The sequence below is a fragment of the Triturus cristatus genome, chromosome 6 (genome assembly GCF_964204655.1).
Source record: "Triturus cristatus chromosome 6, aTriCri1.1, whole genome shotgun sequence".
NCBI classification, from domain to species: domain Eukaryota; kingdom Metazoa; phylum Chordata; class Amphibia; order Caudata; family Salamandridae; genus Triturus; species Triturus cristatus.
The window spans coordinates 1,442,738,696-1,442,761,033 of NC_140589.1; the positions used below are offsets into that span (position 1 = coordinate 1,442,738,696).

The 22,338-nt window shown below is 43.2% G+C and overlaps 2 protein-coding genes across 2 annotated transcripts in view; both read right to left on the bottom strand.

The window, feature by feature from the left end:
- Positions 1-22,338, bottom strand: part of LOC146821513 (uncharacterized) — a 436,639-nt gene that overhangs the window by 222,346 nt on the left and 191,955 nt on the right. Inside the window, exons 6-7 of the mRNA XM_085612507.1 lie at positions 1,029-1,114; positions 592-672 (exon numbers count right to left, since the gene is read on the bottom strand). Of these exons, the coding sequence (XP_085468633.1) occupies positions 592-672; positions 1,029-1,114 (167 nt within the window). The remainder of the gene's footprint in view (positions 1-591; positions 673-1,028; positions 1,115-22,338) is intronic.
- LOC146821514 (uncharacterized) lies at positions 9,808-20,983 on the bottom strand. Its single transcript, XM_085609087.1, has 3 exons — positions 20,557-20,983; positions 20,030-20,266; positions 9,808-9,890 (listed from the first exon to the last, which is right to left on the bottom strand). The coding sequence occupies exons 1-3, from the start codon at positions 20,981-20,983 to the stop codon at positions 9,808-9,810; spliced, it is 747 nt and encodes a 248-aa protein (XP_085465213.1).

The following is a 22,338-nucleotide window of genomic DNA, read 5'->3' on the forward strand; positions in this document are numbered from 1 at the left end:
TCTGAGACTATTGGCTCTGCCACTGCCTTTTGTTCATGCTGTATAGTCTGGGCATTGCCGATTTTGGCAATAATTTATAGCCATGCTGTATAGCGGCGTGGCTTCTGTGCAGCATGTCTTCAAATAATGATGAGAGAAAGGACTATGATGCATCTAACGCTAATGCTCTTTAAAGAAACACAAACGCATTAGCCCACGCTGCGACATAGTGCTTTTAAAATTAGTTTTAGCCACATTGCAAAGCATCCGTGCGGCTGTACAGCATGGCTAAAAAGCATTGCCAAAACCAATATCTCTCGTAAGTGAGACCTATTGGCTTTGCCAATGCTTGTTGATTTAGGACAGACTATTCTAATCGCCTTATGCCACAGAGTTTCCATCCTTCAGATGTTCATCAAATGAGTACTACTGCCTCGGATAAAAATAAGGTCCATTATGTGGGGGCAAAGATACAAATCAGTTTTGGCGTGTGCCGCATAGTTTTAGGCTATGGCAAATCTCTGATATCAGACAACTTTGTCCTACATCGTGAAGCCTTTTTGCTAAGCAGTATTAGATCATTCAGTTAACTTTAGCCTTTTTGTTTTTTACCTGAATCTTATGTGCCAATTGAAAATCATTCTTGTTCGCTCCTGAAGTTGTTGCTTTATACCATTCAGTCTCAGTTACAACCTATAAAGTCAATTTAGAAGAGATTAATTTTCTTTTGTTAAAAAAAACGACATTTTGAAGCTATGTTACACAGAATCCTATGGTCTAAACATTGGGAATAAGTATTTGCAATCATTTATAAATGCTTATTTGTTTTGTAAAATGCAAGCTTGTGGCATGAGCCATTTCATAATGCTTCCCATTATTCATAAAAGAGTTCTACAATAAAAAACAATACCACAAATAACTATCGAATATGGCCGTTGTGTGCAGAAGTATACATTTTAAATCATTAGGGATTTCTAAGAGATATCGCAAAGCAATACACAAAAATAGTTTAGTTCAAAGAGTTTTTGAAAATGTATTGTAAGAAGAACCTTGGCATCCAGTTCAGTCGGAGGTTTAAAGGTGCAATCCTTAGCATGAAGTCCAAGATCTGATAGCTTGAGAACACTTGTGCAACCTGCAAAGTATAAAAATAAAATAAAATATGTAATTTATATACATTCGATTGATGCTGGGAAGAACAATAAAAGGATCAACAATAAAGTAGTCCATACAGTACTATTTTGTTTTCATATTGTCACAGCCAGCCTCCAGACGCAGTAAAACTGGGGTCTCTATTACAGAGTAGAACCTCAAGCAGTGAAAAACCTGATGTTGTTAAATCCATGTAGCCCTACAAGAACTATGAAACACAATGTGCTGATTACCCACAGAAGCTAGCAACACATTATATCAACTGCCACGTCTAGAAATGCAAAACTAACCCCCAAAGCCAACTTCAACCGAAACAAGCAAGGATGTAGAACCATCAAAGTAAAGGGATCAGAAGTCTGGAATGCATTGGATCTACTCATCTGGAACTTACAATTACAGGCCTTTACCTGAGCAAAAGTCCAAAGAGCAAGGTTACATTAAAAAAGGGACAGGATGTGGTTGGAAGGGACAGTAAAAACATGTAGCTTTGCTCACATGTTAAGTGTCATTTTGCAAGAATGGAGTATAGAGGAAGACTAATGGTCCTGTGAGAACTGGAGAAGCAGGTGGGGTTGCAGTTTATTAGAACAGTCCTTTTCGAAAAGAAGAACCGTGACCTAGAACAAGGGGTTAGATTAGTGGAACTTGCCAGCTGAAATGACACGCCCACAACATGCATTTTCACTAACAACTATATATGGAAAAATATGCTGTTGCCATGCTGTTGCTGATAATCGGTACCAAAATAATGTTGCTGTTCATGGTCAGTGCATAATCAGCACCTGTTGCACTAATATCCTTTTCCTTATTTTGCTGTGGTATGCCACCTATTGGCTGTGTTAAATCACGTCAAGTCCATTAGAACATTATAATAATGTAATCATTTATGCAACTGGGGAGCTTCTGGGGCATGCTAATTGCTTAGGGCTCACAATAATCATTATGGCTTTTATTAAATGATTCATTTGAACACCAAAGTCTCCTGAAATTTACTAAGAAGTGGCTGCTGATTCACTTTTCTTCTACAGTTTTAGAGGCAGGGTTGAGATAGGTTTGAATGAACTGGAGGTAAGAGGAGAAAACCCGTGGAGACTGATGAGCAACCTGCTAAGTTACAAACCCTCTGGCACGTCACTCTGAGGTAAGAGAGCTTTCTCTTGGAGGTTTTTGCTACAGAGTACGCCAGTTATCGCTCCATGGACAGTATTAGAACACCTATCATTTTGCAGTTCTTTGACTGTGGTATTAATGTGAAACAGGGCGGGGGCTATCTATGTGTATTTTTTTATGTGGCAGCTTTACTGCGGTTTGTGGATTGTTCCTAGTGAATGGGTGTTTTCCATGGGTAACTTCATTTAGAAGTTTTATGGACCCTCCCCACAGGAGGAATGTTCTCCATGGCAGCTTTTTCAAAAGCTTCCTGTATGTCTGTTCGCAATGGGCAACTTCAGTAAAGTCTAGCGGCCCATCTTATAGAATGTCTGCTTCCACAGTGCAACCTCAGTAGAACTTAGCTTCCCAACCCCATCTGCATATGTGCGAAGGTTGCACATCCTGTTCCTTAAAGACTCAGTAGTACACTAAGCAGTCAATGCTTCGGTACATTCTTGTTTTTATCAGCGGTAGCACGCACAATGACAGTGAATGACAAAATGGGTGTTATAATATCAAAAGGGATCCTAGATCCGGAAACGGAGCCAAGTCAGTCAGAAGTTGACAAAACATGAAGAAATATAAGATAGCTGAAAGGATAAACCACAAGTCTTCATATAGTAATTGTGTCAATTGCAGGTCTTACCTTGCCGTCCGCTCTTCATTCTTTTTTTTTTTTATAATCTTTTTATTGAACATCAAGGAAAGAAAAGGTCATGTTATACAAGTGATCATTTCCACATTCCAGGGCACAGTGTCTTTTACAGGCTGTAGCATTGTGTATTATATTAGCATACTTTACTACGATGTCACATTTCGTTGGCTTCAGAGCATTAATGGTTCATCAAGGGAGGGGACAAACGGGGGCTCACACACATTTCCACGATACACATTCCATTTAGTCAAGAGCATTATCCATTTTCGAGGACAGCCACGGGCCACATACACCGTTTTCTCCCGTGTCATACACCAGTCCATGTCCTCTTTCCAAGCATTGATTGTCGGTGGCACTGTTGCTCCCCACCGTCGAACTATATTTCACTTGGCAACCATCTGTCCAAGCGTTACCCAGAGCTTGCCCTTTGCATTCAAGTCTGTGGGCTCCCAGATATTCAAGAGACATCTTTTGACCTCAAGTCGTAGAGTAACCCCCCAAACCGCACTCATGCACTCATGTACTTTTTTCCAGTCGTTTTGGACTAGCGGACACTCCCAGAGTATGTGTAGGAAGGTCCCCTCCAGGCCACATTGTCTCCTACACATCCCATCTTCACTCCTGCCCATTAGTACTAGTTGCCGTCCAGAGAGGTAAACCCGGTGTAGAATCTTTAATTGGATCAATCTTAGTTTCGCTGAAATGGCGACTTCCTTAGGGGAAGAGAGTGCTTCTTGCCATTCCTCGTCGTCTATTTCTAGACCGTCCCTCCCCCATTTCTCAGTCAATGCCAGTAAAAGGTTTGGAGTGTGATGTATAAGTTTTTTATATGTAAGGGATATGCTTCTTTCTGGCAGGTGTCTGTCAAGCAGCATATCCTCAAGAGGTGAGGACTCTGGCAGTGACGACCCAGCTGGGATGTTGGCCTGAAGGGAGTGCCTGACTTGTGCGTATCTAAAGTATTCAGAGTCTGCCATCTCGTGTGTCTGTTGTAGTGAAGTAAAGGACACCACTCCATGTTGCCCCCAGAGGTCCCCTATACGGGAAATACCTATGAGATCCCACTTGTCGAATCCTTTAGTCCGCCCCAATGTGCCCAGCCGCTCAGAGTCCCAGAGTGGGGTTGCAAGTGTGAGTCTGTTGGCCCACCCCAAGCTACGGTTGACCACGTGCCAAAGTTGTACCGAGTGTCTGGTAGGTCCTGTAAGGGGAAACCTGGTCGGTTTAGAGTAAAGCGCCCTCGTAAAGTCTCCACCCGGGAGTAGCCACTTATCCATACAATAGGCTGGGTCGTCCCCATTGCTGTACGTACATTGGTTTATGGCGGATAGGTGTGCTGCCCAGTAGTACTTTCTGATGTCGGGAAGGGCAATACCCCCATCGTACCAACCAAGAGTTAATTTTTGGAGTGCTATGCGTGGTTTCCCATCCCATAATAGGTCCCTTTGTGTAGCTTTGATGTCTTTAAAACACGCGTGTGGGACTGGGTCCGGGTAGTTCTGGAGGGCAGAGAGGAAACGGGGCAATGCCATCATTTAAAAAAGCCCGCTCTTCATTCTTAAGAGAATCATTATTTTTTTTTTTTTTCTAAATTCTTATTATTTTGTGGTTGAGTCAAAACACTCAACAGTTATACGGCTCATTTTCTCATATCTAGCCCCTCGCAGGAGGCCCAAACATAAATACGTTTCCCAAACATAAATACGTTTCCAATTCCGATATCTGCTACCGTTCGGCCAGGTCCACGATAGAGCCCGTTTCACCCCTTCATTTACCTCCCTCCTGAGGCTTCAAGCACCCCACCCAGCCCCTCCTCAGCTAAATTCATTTCCCCATTGATATTGCATCCAATGACCCCATAGTTTCTGGAATTTTTGCGACGCCCCTCTGGCACTGTTTATTGTCTACTCCGCCTGTTGTCACCAATCCAGGTCCTCCTTCCATCCTCTGATAGTTGGGATCTACTTGCTCCCCACAGCATAGCAATGTTGCGTTTAGCAACCACCGCCGCTACCCCAGCCAGATGCCAGCATGTCTTGACCATTCTTCGTCTACAAACATTCCTTACACCATCCAATGGCGCCTGTACTCCCTTCACTTCTATCATCACTACTAGTATTTTGGTCCAATAATTCTGTATGACTGGACAGGACCATAGTGTATGAAAAAACGTACCCTGCTCCCCACATCCCCTGGGGCAGCTGGCCAAACCCATCCACCCCATTTTGAACACTCTTGTCCTGGACAAATAAGACCTATGAAGTATTTGTAACTACACCAGGCGAAACGTAGCCCTTATCGCTATCTCCCTTGGACTCTGGAGTGCTTTGTTCCACTCTACATCATCTCTGGTGCCTAGATCCCCGACCAGGCCTCACGCAGCCTGCCAAGGCTGTCAGGCATATTGTTCATGATTTCTTTATATGTCAGGGACACTGCCTTACTGGGCATTGGGTCCAAGAGTCTATTAAAAAAATAAACATTTTATTTGAGAATAATATAGTTTAATTGGATACAATCATTATGATATAGCAATCGTACATTTCTGCAATTTGGTCGCAAAACAGTGCACAGTGTTTAATCATAATATTAATGTGTCGCCATGGTTTCTTTGGCCTAATCTTCCCTGATATTATACAACATGGCTGCGCCTCCGGGTCGCAGAGAAGGGCTAGTTCAGATTTCCCCCTATGAGCATTGCACTTTCCCCAGACCTGGTCCCATTTCCTGGGACACCCCCTGCTATCATAAACTGCCATTTCTGTGATCATGCACCAGTCTATATCTTTCCCCCACTCAACAGGAGATTGTATAGTCTGAGCCCCCAGTGTCTAGCTATGTTGCGCTTTGCTATCATCATTCCCAGTGTTACCCGTATTTGGTCTTTTCGGCTCAGATCAGTCCCCTCTCATATGATGATGAAGCCACTGTTTTGGTTTGAGTTCTAAGTCTACCCCACACACACTTGCCATTCTGTTCACCACTGCTTCCCAATATAGTTTAATCATCGAACATTCCAATAGTGATGATAAAATGTTCCTTCCTGTACGCATTATCACTGACATAGTGCGGTACTTTCCCTACCCATCTTGACCAATGTAGCTCTAGGGAGGTAGACTCTGTGTAAGATTCTAAGTTGGTTGAGCCGTAATTTCGTGGAGATGGCTACTTCTTTAGGGGAATAGAGGGCTTCTTGCCAATCCTCGTCTTCCAGCTCTCCTAAGTTCCTGTGCCATTGTCCACGAAGTTTTTGCAGGGGATCAGAGAGTCTTCTATTTCTGCCAACCATGTTGATTGTCCTAGCAATATGCAAAGAATAATACAGAGCAAGAAGGAGGAGGACCTGGGAGAGAGCCAAATCACAGGCTAACCAAGGACAAAGCTGAGAACTGAATGAAAAATTCCAGTAAACACCATTCAGAGGACTCGTGAAGGCAATACAGTATCAAAGCACCGGAAGATGGAAAGAGAAACACAGAATTCAACAAGACGCAGGCAATGTCACTGATTACCAGAAGTAAAGGTGCACCATGATGGACTGGGACGGTTCTATTTAAGGAATTTTACGCAACTATCTCAGAAGGGAAGAAACTTCAATAGGATGATAATCACTCTGTAGGTAAGACTTAAATCACAGAAGCAGCAGTAAAGTGCTATGCTGTGGAAGCAGAAGAGTGAAAAGTAGTATTTCACACGTAGATGTACAAGGCAAGGCGTGCAGTACAGTGAACGCTGTGCATGGACCCAAGAAATGGCACGTACTAGAACTAAGGAAAGCTAGGAGTCTTGATAGCAGTTGGCGACATATCATTTCAGCTCTGACTGAAGGAAGATGATCTACCTCTGAATGGTGAGTGAAGAAAAAACATTTCCAGGAATGCCCACTGCACGTTATTTTTTCTTGACAAGTGCTGCTGAAATACAGCATGACATGACCCAATTTCCTGGTTACTTCCATGGTCGGAGTGGGCCTAGCACACAGTATTTGAAAACGTAATATGCTCTTTTACTATTAGCCACGCAAGAGTCTCCAAGATTGCAGATTGTGGGGCATTCATTTTATTTTGTTTGTCAGTTGTCTCCTGTGTGGAAGAAAAGCAAATGTCAGAATTTTTTAATTCTCACATTGCGTCTGAAATTTAGTAATGGTTACTTTCAGTAAGGAACTCCCAAACCAAAAGGCCAAAATCCTGTTTTGGAAATCAAAATGAGAACCTGACAACCTTAAGCATGAATGTATTCTCAGAGATATACATAGATCCAGGTTTCTCGACCTAGTACAAACAAGTCAAATAAACTCCTCAGCAGATATCTGTGTCCATTCCCTCCTGTCTGACCTTCAGCAGTCCTTCCCTTTCTTCATAGCAACATGTCAGCAACTAATGTCATTTTCCATCACCACCAACACATTCACAATTGTGGCTGTTAAGAATGTCAGCTGAGTAAGTTGTCTGCCTGTGAATTCTAAAATGTAACTATTTAGCAGAAGGGGCAATTGAGGTAGATGTCATGACTTTCAACTAATTCTTACGGAATTGTGTAGGGTCTGCTATAATGATCTTTTCTCAAATCTTCATATGCTCCAGAACACACGTATGCACCGGCAAGCAAATCTTGCCTAGTGCATGCCTTTAAGAAAGGTTGACAGTCAGCATTTATTGACAAACTAGGAATCATTCAATTATATTTCACCCCTTGAACACTTATCATTCTCGCGAGCAGCTGGTAAGCTATGATATTGTGCAGTAGGGAGATAATGCCATGTCTTCATTGATTGCACAGTCATAAGACCCCTCTCACTTTTCAAATGACTTCCCATAGTCAGATCAAAACGACGCCAATTTTTTGCTTACATCCTGAGTAAAATGAGAAAAGTCCTGTCCACTCCATAACTCAGTGTAAGTGAGGGCATAGAGCCAGCAATTGTGTGACAACTCCTCAGTCTGGAACACATCAAAGATCTGCATAGGCTGCAACATAGAGTTAGGAGCAATGGCCTAATGAAGCGCTGGACTGTATAAAGTGTGGGCAAGTCAGCCTAAATGGTGATAGGCATACTAACCAGATCAGTTTGAAAGCTCAATAGAGAATGTAACTGAAACGCACCCAATGTTTTCGGTGCAATATAAACAAGCATTTGCAATGCAATAGGACTCGCATTTACGCAAGACCTATTGAATTGCAAACGGGCTGGCTGGCTCAGGGCTCGGCCTAAAAACTAGCATAACTTTTTATTAGGTCTAGCTGCAGAAGATTTACCAGGTGGCAAGATGTCATGTCATCAATTTTAAAAAGTACAATAATGAGAAGTACAGAAAGAGTAGGCTTAGGGTCAGCCCCTACATTTATCTATTGACTCTGAAGTGTTTTTCATGATTTACTATTGTTTGGACGTGCTGTCCATCAAGGCCATCAAATTCTGAGGAAGGTTACATGGTCTCATTTGTGTCCCGGTTATGTTTTGGTGAGAGGGCCTTAAGCTGTTCTTTTGTCAGACTGCAGATGTGACATGTAGCGTGTAACTGAGACAGTGTGCTCTTCGATGCATTTATTTTGGTGACACAATAACATTGGACGGCTGATTTATGGCTTTTTTGTTCAAGAAGTGTGTGCAGTTTAGTTGCCTTATTCTTGCTTTACTTCATTTTTACTTTCATGATAGCCTACTGTTGGATTTAGAACTATTTTATTCACATTATAGAACATGCATGCACACAGACGTCCTCAAAAATGCAATACCAATACTGGCCCTTTGTATGGCTTTTAGGTTTCCTATTTATAGTGAAAACTTTCAAGCATAAATGGAGAAAATAACAGCATTGGAACCATAGAGTCAATAGGATCTGGGACGAACCATACCATTTTACCACCAATTGCGTTCTTCTCCTTTGGGGTAATGAAAGTCCAGTATTTTGATGTCCGCGGTGAAAGGTTTGATGCGGAGTGAGTCGATATCTCTTGACCAGAGGCTTCAAAAGGCTTTAATCCGAGGTACCTACGTTATTTGTTTTAACGCTGATCGTTTCATTCACGCACACACGTTTGAACCGCAATACTTGCAGGAGTCTCTTTTGCCACCAGTGGCAAGCTAACATGGGTCCAAGCTTCAGTCAATATCCCTTGCCTGGCATGATTCACGGACAAAAACGCTGAAGTCCAGTCTTTGGAAGACTTGCTTCTATGATTGTCTGTTGTGGAGAACAACCGAGAAAGCAGCACAGTGTGGTATAATTCTCTGTGTCCACTGTTGAAATTTCTGCAATGAAAACAATCTTCAGTGCTGCCCCTCTCTTCTTGAAAAAGAAGGTATCTTGTGTCCGCAAGAAACAAACGTCTCAAAAGTACCTTTGATTTGTTTTAGTGCTTGGGAGATTCCTGCTATGGTGAGGGGAGCATTGAGCACTTTTCAATACCCTTTACTGCCAGGGTTTTCTTGACGGTGATGGGCATTGAAAATTTGCTGGATGTCCACAGATGTAATTTAGATGGACAGAAATACAGCCAAACCTCTGATGGCCCTTAGAGTCGGAGAGATTTGACCACGGTGGAGATGGAAATGGACGGGCTCAAATCTAAATCAAGCGGGTGGACAAAATGTTGGCAGGGAAGGAAATCTGTTGCAATGAAGTACCCTTCAGCCACCGTTTAAATCAGGCCGTGAGTCTGCCATGGACACAGAAGTAAATACGTTTCCAGGGTGGGAATGAGAGCAGTCCCAACACTGATGGGGTTTTTTGGGTAGGGATTTCCCCATGAACAAAAGTATTTTTCCTGAAGGAAAAAAAATCCTTACTTTTGTTTAGAAGCACTGCTGGGACCAAACAACTCTAAAGGCTCCCCAGGCATATACCTGGAAACTGTTTTGAACTCTAAAAGAGGTTGACATTTACTTTGAGGTCAGAAACGGAAAAAAATCTAACTTTCTTTTGAACAATATCCTCTGTCTCTTGGACTAAAAGAAATCAGAAACAAAGGAATCACCAATGTTCTGAGCAACGGTGTTGAAAAACCCTTGCAAGCCGACCCAGTGCCAGATCAGCACAATATCTAACTTTCTTATAAAATCTTACAGTGAGTGTAAAAGAGGTTATTGCTCAACATATGCCCGCACATAAATAAGCAGAAACATAATTAATAGTCCAGTACCCTGGATTTTCCTTTTGTAGTGTAATGAATGGCCCACACTGAGAGACACATATATAATGTTTAACGGTACTCCAATAACAACACCCCATGTTCCCGTTGTTACATAAACTGTAATTGAGATATAAACCATGGAACCCCTACTGAAAGACAAATGCATAAAACTACAAATAAAAGGACAATGCTATTGGAGCATATTTGCATAAAGAAAGCATAAGGTCCTGTGGGATTCGAAATACAGACCATTATATTATGAGTCACTAAGAAAACTACAACCTAAAATGCTAAACATCCGCAGTTGTTCACAACCATGTTTGGATAAACAAGTTGCAAATATAAAGAATGCCTTTCAAATCTGTGAAGCTCAAGTGAACATTCCCTTTAATAATGCACCGAGGCCGATAAACCAATTGTAGCTAGACTTAAAAGCACACATATATCCTGATTTCTTTTCAGGTGAAAATCACCAAGCAAAATGAGACAGATAAGATGAAGAGGAAAGCATGAACTTCTGGTGTATTTCAATGAACAACTCAGCAAAACAGAATGGCAGATGATGAACAAAACTAGACTCTATGAAAATGGGATCCAAAGATGTCTTAGTCAGTACGAATTTGTTAAAAAAAAGCTTAGTTAAAAGGGCTGAAATTGACAAAAAAGGTGTCAATGCTGCTCTGCAGGCTCAACTAAACTTATCCTTGGGGGCAGGATGTGACACAGTTTTGCAACTTTTGCAGAATCCGAGCCAGAGCATGAAGCATATCATTGTCACCATATTTTATCGCCTTAGTAAATTTAAAATGGTTAAGAAAGTTGCTTTTGTGACACATACAGAGAATTGAGACAATAAAACCAAATATTCATGTAGGTGGGAAATGGGTCAAGTGTTTTAAACTGGTTCTTCAGTTGTTTATGTCATGCATAATCCGGGGTCAAGACTATTTATATTAAAAAGCATCCATGTCCCTGATTTAAGAGAGTGACTTGTCAGGATTAAGAACATATAACTAGAAATCCTGACAAAGCATGAAGAATGGTGATCTGGTTGTCCAAGAACATTTAATGGCAGACAAAGTCAATGTCAATGACAAAGTCAATGTTTATAATAGCTCCTAGGAAATTGCCATCTATTGCGTGGTGTACACCACAATTTTTGCTAAAACTCTGCAGTTTAACTCTGCTAGACTGTAGTAAAGTGTCTGTGCTTCTCCTTTCAATATGATGAAATTTGTATAGTCCAAATTCTCATATTTAACTTACCTATAAGTCCTTAGTATATGGTACACACTGTATCCAGGGCTTGTAAGCTAAATGTCACTAGTGGACTGCAGCACCCACTTTGCCATCCAATACAGTGACAGTGCAAAACATGGATTCAGGTCTGCCATTATAGCCCAAAGTTAACCACATTTAAACTGCAATTGAACCTTACAAAATAAACCCTTTTGACAAGTCTAAATCTTCCTTTTAAACATTACTAAGTCACCCGTGAGTAAACCTTATCCCCATCAAACAGGGTGCATTGTACTTAAATGTATGACAAATAGAGAATTCATGTTTAACATGCACTTACAGTGAAAATGCCTCAAAAGCTATTTTCACTGTAGCAAGGCTGTCTGTTCCATAGGGAAATACTGGGATGCAATATTACATTTATTAATGTTATCTCTGGCTAGGAAACAGCTACAGATTCCAATCCCTGACTCTTTGGAATATTTTTTAAAAGCCAAATTCACTGAAGTCGAATTTTGAATAAATATTAAGGAAAATGTACGTTTACAAAGTTATCCTTTCGCTGCCAAAAGACTGTGGAGGCAGGTTTGCATTACCTTTCGGCTGCAGCCCTCTGAGTGCTTAACCCTCAATGAGGTGTGAAAACTGCTCCCAGAGCAGGAGACAAAGGCTTGGGTGTGAGGAGATGTTTCTGTTCCTCTGGCACGATAACTATTTGAGCAATGTCCAGTGACTTAATTAATTTCAAAGATGCCTCCCTGTCACAGTTAGATGTCAGATGACACCTGCACATGCCCCTTCTGTGCCCCCCCTGACAGGCAGACTTCAATCACTGTGGGCGGGAGTTGTCCCCAGAACTGGTATGACATGACCATAGCGGAGGGGTTGCTCATTTCCATGTCCATATCTCTGTGATGTGCACACAGGCTATACACATGGGAAGAAGGATTTTACCAACTTGGATTGACGCAGAGAGGGGCACTGTACAATTGTTTGCTGTAGTGCACACATGAAATGCTGCAAAAGTGGGTAAGATTACCCATGAGAACTTCTACCCTATTAGTTAGGGAGGAGGGCAGAAATCATCCACACCCACAAACTGGTGCCAGGCATACATGTGGCAATCCCAGTACTCTCCTGAGAACACTACTGGACCTGTAGAAGATCAGAAGAGGATTGGACCTGCTGTCTGAGACATGAGAAGAACACTGAAGGACTCTATCCAGCTGACCAGTTCCAACTGCATCTGCCCTGGATCCTGCAGGTGGCTTTTGGTGGAGTGAGTCTTGATCCAAAATGCTGTTCCTGACGTCCTGGAACCCTGATTCCTCTCAAAGTGTAGTCCTCCTAACACCCGAGAAACCTGGGACGTAGAAATGTTTTGGTTCCATAAAACTGCCAAGCCGATTCCACAAAGGTGTGTTGAAACTGCGATGAATGTTCTGGTTTCCCCTGCTTGGAGCTCTTCCGTAGCTGCAAATCTGATTCAGGAGTACCTTGCATAGAAGGTATCTGGCCTTGTGGAGCCCTCTTCAGCTACAGTCTGCATCCTTTCCCCACTGAAGGAATCCGAGCTTCTAAAAAACGTACATGCAAACATAGAAATCTTCACTGGGTAAAGGCACCAAAAGTATCCGGCTGCCAAGGACAAACTTTGCTTGATCGCAAAATTCAAATTCCTCCCACTCTGAGATTTCCCACGAAAAGTCAACACTTTCAACAGGACTTCATCTGACAGCTATCTGACCTTGTGGAGCTTGTCTTGGCCCCAACCTGCTGCCTTGCTCAGCTGAAGATTTTGGACTTCTACTTCAGAGACTAACTTTGAAAGTAAAACTTCAGACTGGGTCGTACCTGGGTTCTATAACTGACCCGCTCGTCACCGTGGTCAGGCCTCAAATGTCACCCACATCCTGGTCTACAGCAACCAGTTGATCTTGCTTGGTACTTAACAATTTTTGAAGCTATTTAGATTTACAACTTTAAAAAATTCATATTTCTGGTTCCCCTTTTGGATTTTTGTCATTTTAGTGTAATGCTGTTTACCAAAATGTACTCTTTTTTTTCTAAATTGCTTTGGGATTTTTTTTGTGTTAAGTTTTGATTTTATTTTTTGGTACTGCAAAAATACTTTACACATTGACTATAAACTAAGCCTGTCTGTTTTCTACCATAAATATCATGGGGTTGAGTTCAAGTTTATTTAGGGACTTTAGCGGTTCACTCTGACCAGGATTATGTTTATTACTTTAGGTGGATAGTTACCCCCCTCACCTAAAACTACAATGTTTTATAATAGTTATTGGTGTATATCTTGTATGCAGTGCCGCTTCAGATGCTCTAGACAAGAGGTAGCTTTTACGAGTGGTTGCAATTAATTACTTTGTCATCTTTACTGTCATTATCACAACAACAGAGCTGAACCTGCAGGATAGTGTCACTTGACAGTTGTTTATAATTTCACAGGAAGTGATTGCCAGATTGCTCTCTAAATTCTCAAATGTTGTACCACTGCAGAAGAAAGAGATGATCAATGCCACTGCAAAAGGGTATCAAATATCTTTGCTGATTCTGTTTACTTTACATGCATTCCTTACTGTCAAAATGAAGGATGTGATCAAATGTGACATATAATCCCAGGCATAATACTATACTACACTTACTACTTCTACATGCACTCCGTGCTGTGGGCTTTTCCATTTTTAGTAGAGGTGGAATAGAAACTGAAAGGATGAAAGAAAAAGCAAGTCCTCTTCTTAATAAAAAGCTCTCAACAGCTGTCAACTACATGATGGTTTTGAGAAGATGATTATGAAAGCAGACACCACAGATGACTCCACATTTATTTATTTGAGATAAGTTATTTGGCTTCTGGACTTATGGCAATAAGGACCACTAACTACATAAGTAGTATGTCTATCGTACATGGAGGTTACATTATTCACCTCAAAAGATATTTTCGTTAGAAAACAGAAAAGTCCTTTAGGGACTTGAAAGCATATGCACACATCTTCATCTTTAGAGACCTGCCCTTCATTATTTATATACTTGAAGACATTATTTAGTAGTATCTATAACTGGTGTGGTAAAATCATTCCTGAAAATGAATTAATAATGTTTGGCACTAACACCTTTAGACAGGCTGCACTCTCAACAGTGTAGTCTATTATAGCGCCTTGAGACCCTCGCAGGTGAATAATTGCGCTTTACAAACCCCTGATTGATGGATTAGCATAATTTCTCTAACTCGTTTGGCATGATAAATAATTTAAAATGAATTACTGAAGAAAGACGCACCTGAAAGAGATGTTTCCCTTATTTTATGCTTTGTACAAACATTTGCATTAACCTACCCCCACACGCATGTATATAGAGTGTGATATTCATGTTAAATCTGACTGATGTTAAGTTGAAATGTTTTCCTGACTGCTGTGTATTTTCCTTTCTCTCATTTCAGGAGCCAAGAGGCAGAAGTACATGTTAATTAACTTGTAATATGAAGTTTTAGTTTATGTGTGAATGTTTATCTGTATGTGTTCCTTGGAGAGCTGAATAATGAACCTCTGCAACTGTAAGAAGAACACACTGATGGAACAGTATCATCCTACTACAGGATATCCGTTGAAGGTCATGCAGCAGAGCCTTTCATTGCACGATAGCTGAGATGAAGACTGAAACTAGTTAATCAGAAAGTGTTCAATCCTGATTGGTTCTCTTCTTAGGAACCATAGGGAGTTGCTCCTCAATGTAAAGAATTGTACAGGTTTAATTGTGCATTGCTGAGTTAGTTAGAGGCAGATATTCTTTCCGTTCTCCTCAGAGGAGACACTTTCTTTGCTCCTGCCCAAAGAGTTAGACTCCAGGGTAAATCCATGGTCACTTACTTGACAGAATCTTCTTTTAATTCTGCCTTTTAAGGCTTTACTTGCTGACACCTTTTGCATGATTTCTCCTAAACTCATCTGATTTTTCAATTTAGCAAATTAGGGATCTTCCTGTTATGTGAAAACAGTACTTGCTTCGATTTGCTTTATAAGAACTTTATACAATCTGTCCTTGTAATTGATATTTTTAATAGCTTTGAATTATACTGACAATTTCATTTGTGTATTGATTGCTGATTTACAACTAATTTGAATGATTTGAGTTTGTAACTTTCCTAAGGTTTGCAAAAGCACCACTCTCTTTCAACATTGTGGGGCCTAATGTGCTTCACTGCCATGGAAGTACTTTGATCTGAGTAATGCTGCAGTCCAGGACTAAAGGTTAATCTTCTCGAAAGCAGCTTGTACATGATTTTGCACCAAAGATCTGCATAGTACAAATCCCTAGGCATCAAACCTGGTAGCAGCAGAGGGGGGTTCCCAATGAGAAATAGGGAGTTAGAATTTGCTGCAGAGACAGTCAGAATCCACTCCAGCACAGTTCACTTCCCCAAGGCTGCATGGTCCAGATCAGAGAATTGGCAGTTTTCTGGCATTCCTGAAGTGGTTGCAGGGTCCTAGGAGTGTGAATATAAGTAGGGTTATGCATATTTAAGTGCATGTTGTTGAGCATTGAGGTGTTTGTGGATTTGATGAGTTAGTGTGTTTTGCGGTGTGGTATCCAGTTGGGTCCAGAAGGGTCCTATGCTAAAGTAGAGATTTGAATTATTTTTTTCATGCATATTACTTGTGCTTATGAAGAGAAACTCACTTGCTGCAAACAGTTGAAATGGGGTAATTAGATTTGCCGTAATCCAAGATCCTGGGATATATATATTAAATTATATTAAGTTGTGACTTGTCTGTTAGGTTTGTGGTGTGGCACCATGAAGCTCCATCGGCCACACTAAGATAGGAACTTACTAAACTTCTATTGTGAGGTTGTACTAACTGAGATTGGTATTCAGTTGATTCTTTGTGTAGACCACACTAGTTAGAGTAATTTCCCGTCGGTCAAGAATTCACTTTGTGGGAGTGTGATAGCGCTGGGAAGGCATTATTTCCCATCTTTACCCTAGACTGGTCAGTGATTTCAAATTTTCTTTAGTGGAACAGACAAAAGTTATTGTTATGTTTTTCAATAATTTGCTTATACGAAACCGATTGCTGTTAAGTAAGAGCTGTTGTGAGATGCTGCGAGTTATGTCATAAGGTGTCACGCTAGTATCTGTCGGCTGGTGTGTGCTATGCTGGGATTGGTCATTACATCAGTAGGTGCCAAGCTTTGAGTGGTCGGTACAGTGGTGTCGCGCTGAGATTGGATGTTAGTTTTGTTGCATATTTCATTGTGATTTGTTGAGAATTTATGGTTATTTCAGTTGGAGTTTAGTGATTTCATGCTGCTCAACTTACAGAGCAACAACAACATTTTTCATGAAATTTTGAACCTTGTTTAATGATGATGTAAGAATAGCGGTCTATGGGGGCGAGGATGCCCCTCCAGAGAGTACGCTCACACATTACAAGACAACCAAGGCTGGTTTACAGAGGTGTATCTGGATAGACCAATGGAATAAGATCACAGCAAATGAAGGGTCCTTGCAATTTCCCCCACGGTACCTTTAATCTGATAATAATTGAGAGTTTGAGACCCGTGTTGTATGGGGTGAAACCAGCACCCAGACCTGCACAATATGAGGCTTTGACTGCATGGGAGTGAGCTGCACACACAAAAGAGAAGGAGAAATATCAGATCAAAACAAAGAATAAGGTTTGTTGTTGGATGGAAACAAGATTAGATTAAGACCGGCAAGAATAAAGGGAAAATGTTATTGGCGGAATAGGGATGTACCCTCAATAATAGGAGGAAGAATAGAGAGAGAGAAATTACAAGAGGTGTGGGAATTAGGAAAATAAAAATGAGACTAGTGATAGTGACTCCTGTGATTACTTTTTGGCTGATGTATTGACTTCCCAACCTCCTCCGTATAATAGTGTCCCCCAGGTCGAAGGAAATCCACAGCTCGTAGACACGAGTAGGAGTGCACCCATTCATCAGAGTCTTCCTGCGGGAGGTTTACCCCTTGTTGTCCCAGGTACACCATAGGGAACCCCAAGTACTACTGTTATTATCACAGCCTCAGGAATATCCACAGTCACCTCAGTCCCTGCTACATTAGGTACAGGTACTATTTTAGATCTGGGAGCAAGGCCTCGAACAGGAGGAGCTCCCATAGTGAGTGTGCCTGTCATAGAAGTTGAGGAAAGTCCAGAGCCACAAACCTTGGAGAGGGGAGGTTTATCAAGAATGCTAGATGTTTTGAGACTAAGGGCCTCATGTAGGTAGCCAAATACCGGTCGGTAACGGCCGATTTTCGGTAAATATGCCGTTACCGACCGGTATTCAGACAAGTGAGATGTAGGAGTCCAAAAACCACTTTTCGGTAAATATGAGGCGGTAAATACCGATTCATATTTACCGAATTCCAAAATACCGAATCAGATTTACCGAATACACAATTAACGAATCGGTAAATATGAAGTGGTAAATATGAAGTGGTAAAAATTAAAATGACATGTAGGAGCACTCGGTAATTAAGAAATCCAAGAAAATCGGTAAATAAGAGTCGGTAATTAACACGGATTGAAAGCAGGTGGTAACCATCAACAGTGCAGATAAGCAATCCCAAAATGCAACAGCGTGGACAACATGGCCGCTATGTACGTCATTGCAAGGCGCCTACGTCTACAGGCAGCAGGACTGAGGGTTTGGCGACGGGAGGAACGCATCTACAGACAGCGCATCACACTATTCCAGCTGACTGATGCAGAGATACATGAGAGGTACAGGCTACACCCCGAAACCATCATGGACTTAATCAGGGACCTTCACCCACTCCTGGACCAGCCAATAAGAAGGGCGCACGCCATACCCCCACATGTGCAGGTGCTCTGCAGCCTACATCTGCTGGCATCCGGCAGTTATCAGGTGGTGACAGCTGCGGTGGGTGGGGTATCCCAGAGTTGCCTGTCACGTTTCTTCATGAAGTTCCTGGATGCCATGATGCAGAGAATGCACCACTACATAAGCTTCCCAAACACACAGGCTGCACTGCAGAAAACAAAAACAGACTTTTATCACATGGCACAGTTCCCCCATGTCATCGGCTGTATTGATGGTACACACATCCCAATCTGTCCACCAGCTGACACAGAGCACATCTACAGGAACAGGAAGTCCACCCACTCCATCAATGTGCAGGTGATCTGTGATGCAGGGAACATCATCACAGATATTGTTGCAAAGTTTCCTGGGAGCACCCACGACTCTTACATCTTCCAGAATAGTGGGATCTACACACGACTGAGTGCCGGAGAATTCGGAGAGGGATACCTGCTAGGTAAGTAACAGTGACGCCCCTTGAAACCTGCAAATCATAGTGTATAGAGGCATGTTACTGATGGTTCCCTTTTACTCATCTAGGCGATAGTGCATATGCATGCCGGTCATTCATCCTCACTCCCTACCTACACCCAGCAACCCAGAGTGAGAGACGATACAACGTGGCACACAAAACAACACGCAATGTGGTGGAGCGCACGTCTGGACTACTGAAGAGCAGGTTCCGCTGCCTGCACAAGAGCGGAGGCGCACGCCAGTACAAACCCATCACCTGCTGCAAGATTATTGCCACTTGTGCAATGCTGCACAACCTTGCCACGAACAAAGGTACAGATGTGGAACTAACATATTTTGAGGACAACGAGGATGAGTCAGGCCAGCCAGAGGGCAACGCAGCTAGAGTGCCAACTGCAATCGATGGGAGAGAGAGACGGGCAGAGATCACATGCAACTATTTCTGAGTAAGTGAGGGGACACAGCGAGTTGTGAGAAGTCATGACGTAGTTTTAATGTGGCACCACGCCATGAACACATGAACAAGCCAATCTGGCAATATCCCATCTATACAAGGAGTAAGTCCAGGGTTACGTCACCCAATGGGAAGTGGCTAAGCAGGGCTACATCAATGTTTGCGCATACGCGCTGCAGTGGTGGATTGCACGGCCTGTGCATCCTCACTAGAGCCAACCCCAAGCCGCCTGCTGCTCCTGCGTGCTTCTGGAACGGGGGGTGTGATGCTGCTCCTGCTGCTGGTGTCGATGCTCTCCGCAGCATCCCCTGCAGCAGTTGTCGACGCCTGACTGGTCAATAGCACCCCTAGTGCACTTGTCACCTGCACCATCCCCCGAGACAGGTCGCTGCAGCACTGTGTTAGGCCCTCCTGCATCGTCACAGAGCGCCGGCACAGTAGAGAAGTCGCAGTTGCCAGACGGTTGAGTGCCCTGCTGGTAGTGTCCCTTCTCTGGCGTTCCCGGCGCCGTGCTTCGATGTCAGCATCTAATTTGCTGCACAACTGCTGGATTGACTGGGACATGTCCCGAATGCCCGCAGCCATGCCGCTAATGTTATTGTCCATGTTGACTAATGTTGTCTTCATCACCCGCATGTGCCTCTGGACTGACATGACTGCCTTTGATTGCAGGCGCTGTTGCTTCAACATTTGGCCCTCGAGACCCAAGAAGACACCATGGCCGTCAATGGGTGCTGGTGGACTCTGGACACGCGACCTGCGGCGCCCTCTTGCTCCCGTCTGTGCTGCCTGTGAGGTGTGGGGCACAGTGGCATGGCTCCCTTCCTGGGGCCTGGTGCGGTCTTCTGGGCCCATGCTGTCGTCTGACGAGGTGTCTAAGGCTCGTAGCTTGGCTGCTGGACGCCTCCTCATTCTCACACCTGCAAGCGGAGATGTGGCCGGTGAATCGAACATGAGTGGCGATGCTGGCTCTGGTTGAGGTGATGCTGGCTCTCGGTGAGGTGATGCTGGCTCTGGGTGCGGCGAGGCTGGCTGTGTTGGTGGTGCGGCTGCCAGTGGGCCTGCTCCCTGGTCTGAACTTGTGCTGGCTAGAGGTGATATTTGTGGCCGGTGTGCCGTCTCTCCTGCAGCATGCCCTGTCCTGCATGATGTCACATCTGTGGACAGAAATACAACATTGGCTCAGTGTCCCCGAAGGGCTGCATTGCAAGCGTCACAATAAATCATTTCACATTCCAAAATGTCCTCTGTCTCCTTGTGCCTCGAGTGCGTGACATGCCTTGTTGCCCTGTAACATTTACGTCATGGTTAGTGTTACCCTGACTACATCTCCCGGAATGCATTGCCTGTCTGCACTGACACGTGTGGACTGCAGTGTGATTCTCGTTTCACAATGGGGGATGTGGGATAGGGGTGGGGGGGCTACATTGCTGTGCTTTCGTCTTACCTTGGTGTGTTGCGGCTCTGGCAGAGCTGTCGGCGTCCCCGAGGCCCACGACGCTCTCTTGCTCGATTGTGGCCGCCACCAGCTCCTCCAGTTCGGTGAGGGCAGGTGCCCTGTTGGTTCCACCTCCGGTCTGGCTGGCCTCCTTCTGGATGTCGCCCATCTTCCTCTTGGTTACAATCCTCAGGTCATACCAGCGCTTTTTGAGGACCTCAATGTCCCTGTGGGTCACTCCCACAGCATTGACCTGCGCCTGGATGGCCAGCCATATGTTGCGCTTTTCAGCCTCAGGCACTTGCAGGGACTGCCTTCCAAACAGCTTCTGGTGCTGCTTCACCACCTCCTCCACCAGCACCTGGAGTTCCTTGGGGCTAAATTTCAGCTTCCTCCTCCTTTCCCCTCCGTCTCTCTGTGTTCTCTGGCTGGACATGCTGTTCGTTTTCCCGCTCGCACAGGCAACGGCTCCCTGCCTCTCCTCTGCACTCAAAGCCTCTCCAGGGTCGGCTAATTATGTACACCTGCCTGGGTGTGGCCACCTCCTGGTTGGGTGGGCTGTCGTTGCACAGGATTAGCTGTTTCGTCAAGTCATGTGATTTTATTTACCGAATCCGTACATACCGATTCGGTATTTTCCGATTCGGTAAATACCACCTCGGTATTTTCCGAATCGGTAAATACCACCTCGGTATTTACCGATTCGGTGAATTCCGATTCGTGATTACCGAATGTTACCGAATCGGTAACTGTTACCGAATTTTTACCTACATATAACTTACCGATTCTAATTTACCGATTCGGTACGGCTCGGTATTTAAGAACCGGTAAAATTTATTTACCTACATGAGGCCCTAAAAGCAGAATTTGAGGAACTTATCAAGGAAAATCTAGAGTTAGGATTCAAAGATGGGTACAGCAGAGAGGAATGTTTCTGCCTATGCAAGAAAGCTGCTTGGTGTGCTTGTGAAATTCATGACATTTTGGAGGGGTTATCTACGGAGTTTGGGGTCAACTTGTCTAAAAACCACAATCTAAAGAAGAATTTTAGGATATTCATAAGTGAAGAAACTCTCAAGAAAATGTGAACACCTGGACTAAAATTACACCCAAGGGAATTAATTGGTAGCATTCAGAAGTGGAAAGATATTCAAATGATTAAAGATTGGTTTGCACAAAAATAAAAGAGAAAGTAAAAGAAAGATGATTCTGGAGGACTATATGGGGAGGGTAGACAAAGCGACACAGAGGTCAAAGGTTACCCACTGAGAGAGGTGCACAGGGATGGATTTGTGCATGTACCTTGTAGTTGTGGTGATTTTTTCACATTTACAAAATAAAGTTCTTACACTGAGAGAAGATCCTGACCTATGGTACACTCAAGTTGGGAGATTTGTGAAGTCTTCAACAGTGCTTTGGGAGGATTTTGATACTTTCTTTAATATCGTCATCCCTAGTGATTTGGAAAGGTGCAAGGTGTCAGTGCAGTGGCCGGCTAATGAGCTAACAGAGAGTTGATTGAATGAATGCCCCTTCTCCTGCTGTCATGGAAAAATATAACCAGTAATCTGCCTTCTTGAAGACTACGATTCAAGAGAAAGAGATTCATCGGTTGAAAATATCACTAGTAGCCAAGAGTCTATACATGCTTATCACAAACGGCTAAGGCAGGTTTTACAACAGAACAGTGGTGTTGAGAATCCAGAGAGGGGGAATCTAAGTAATTGTATGTCTTAGTTTGTTCATGGTCTGTCACCAAAAATTAGCTTGTATATTCAGCAGAATGTGATT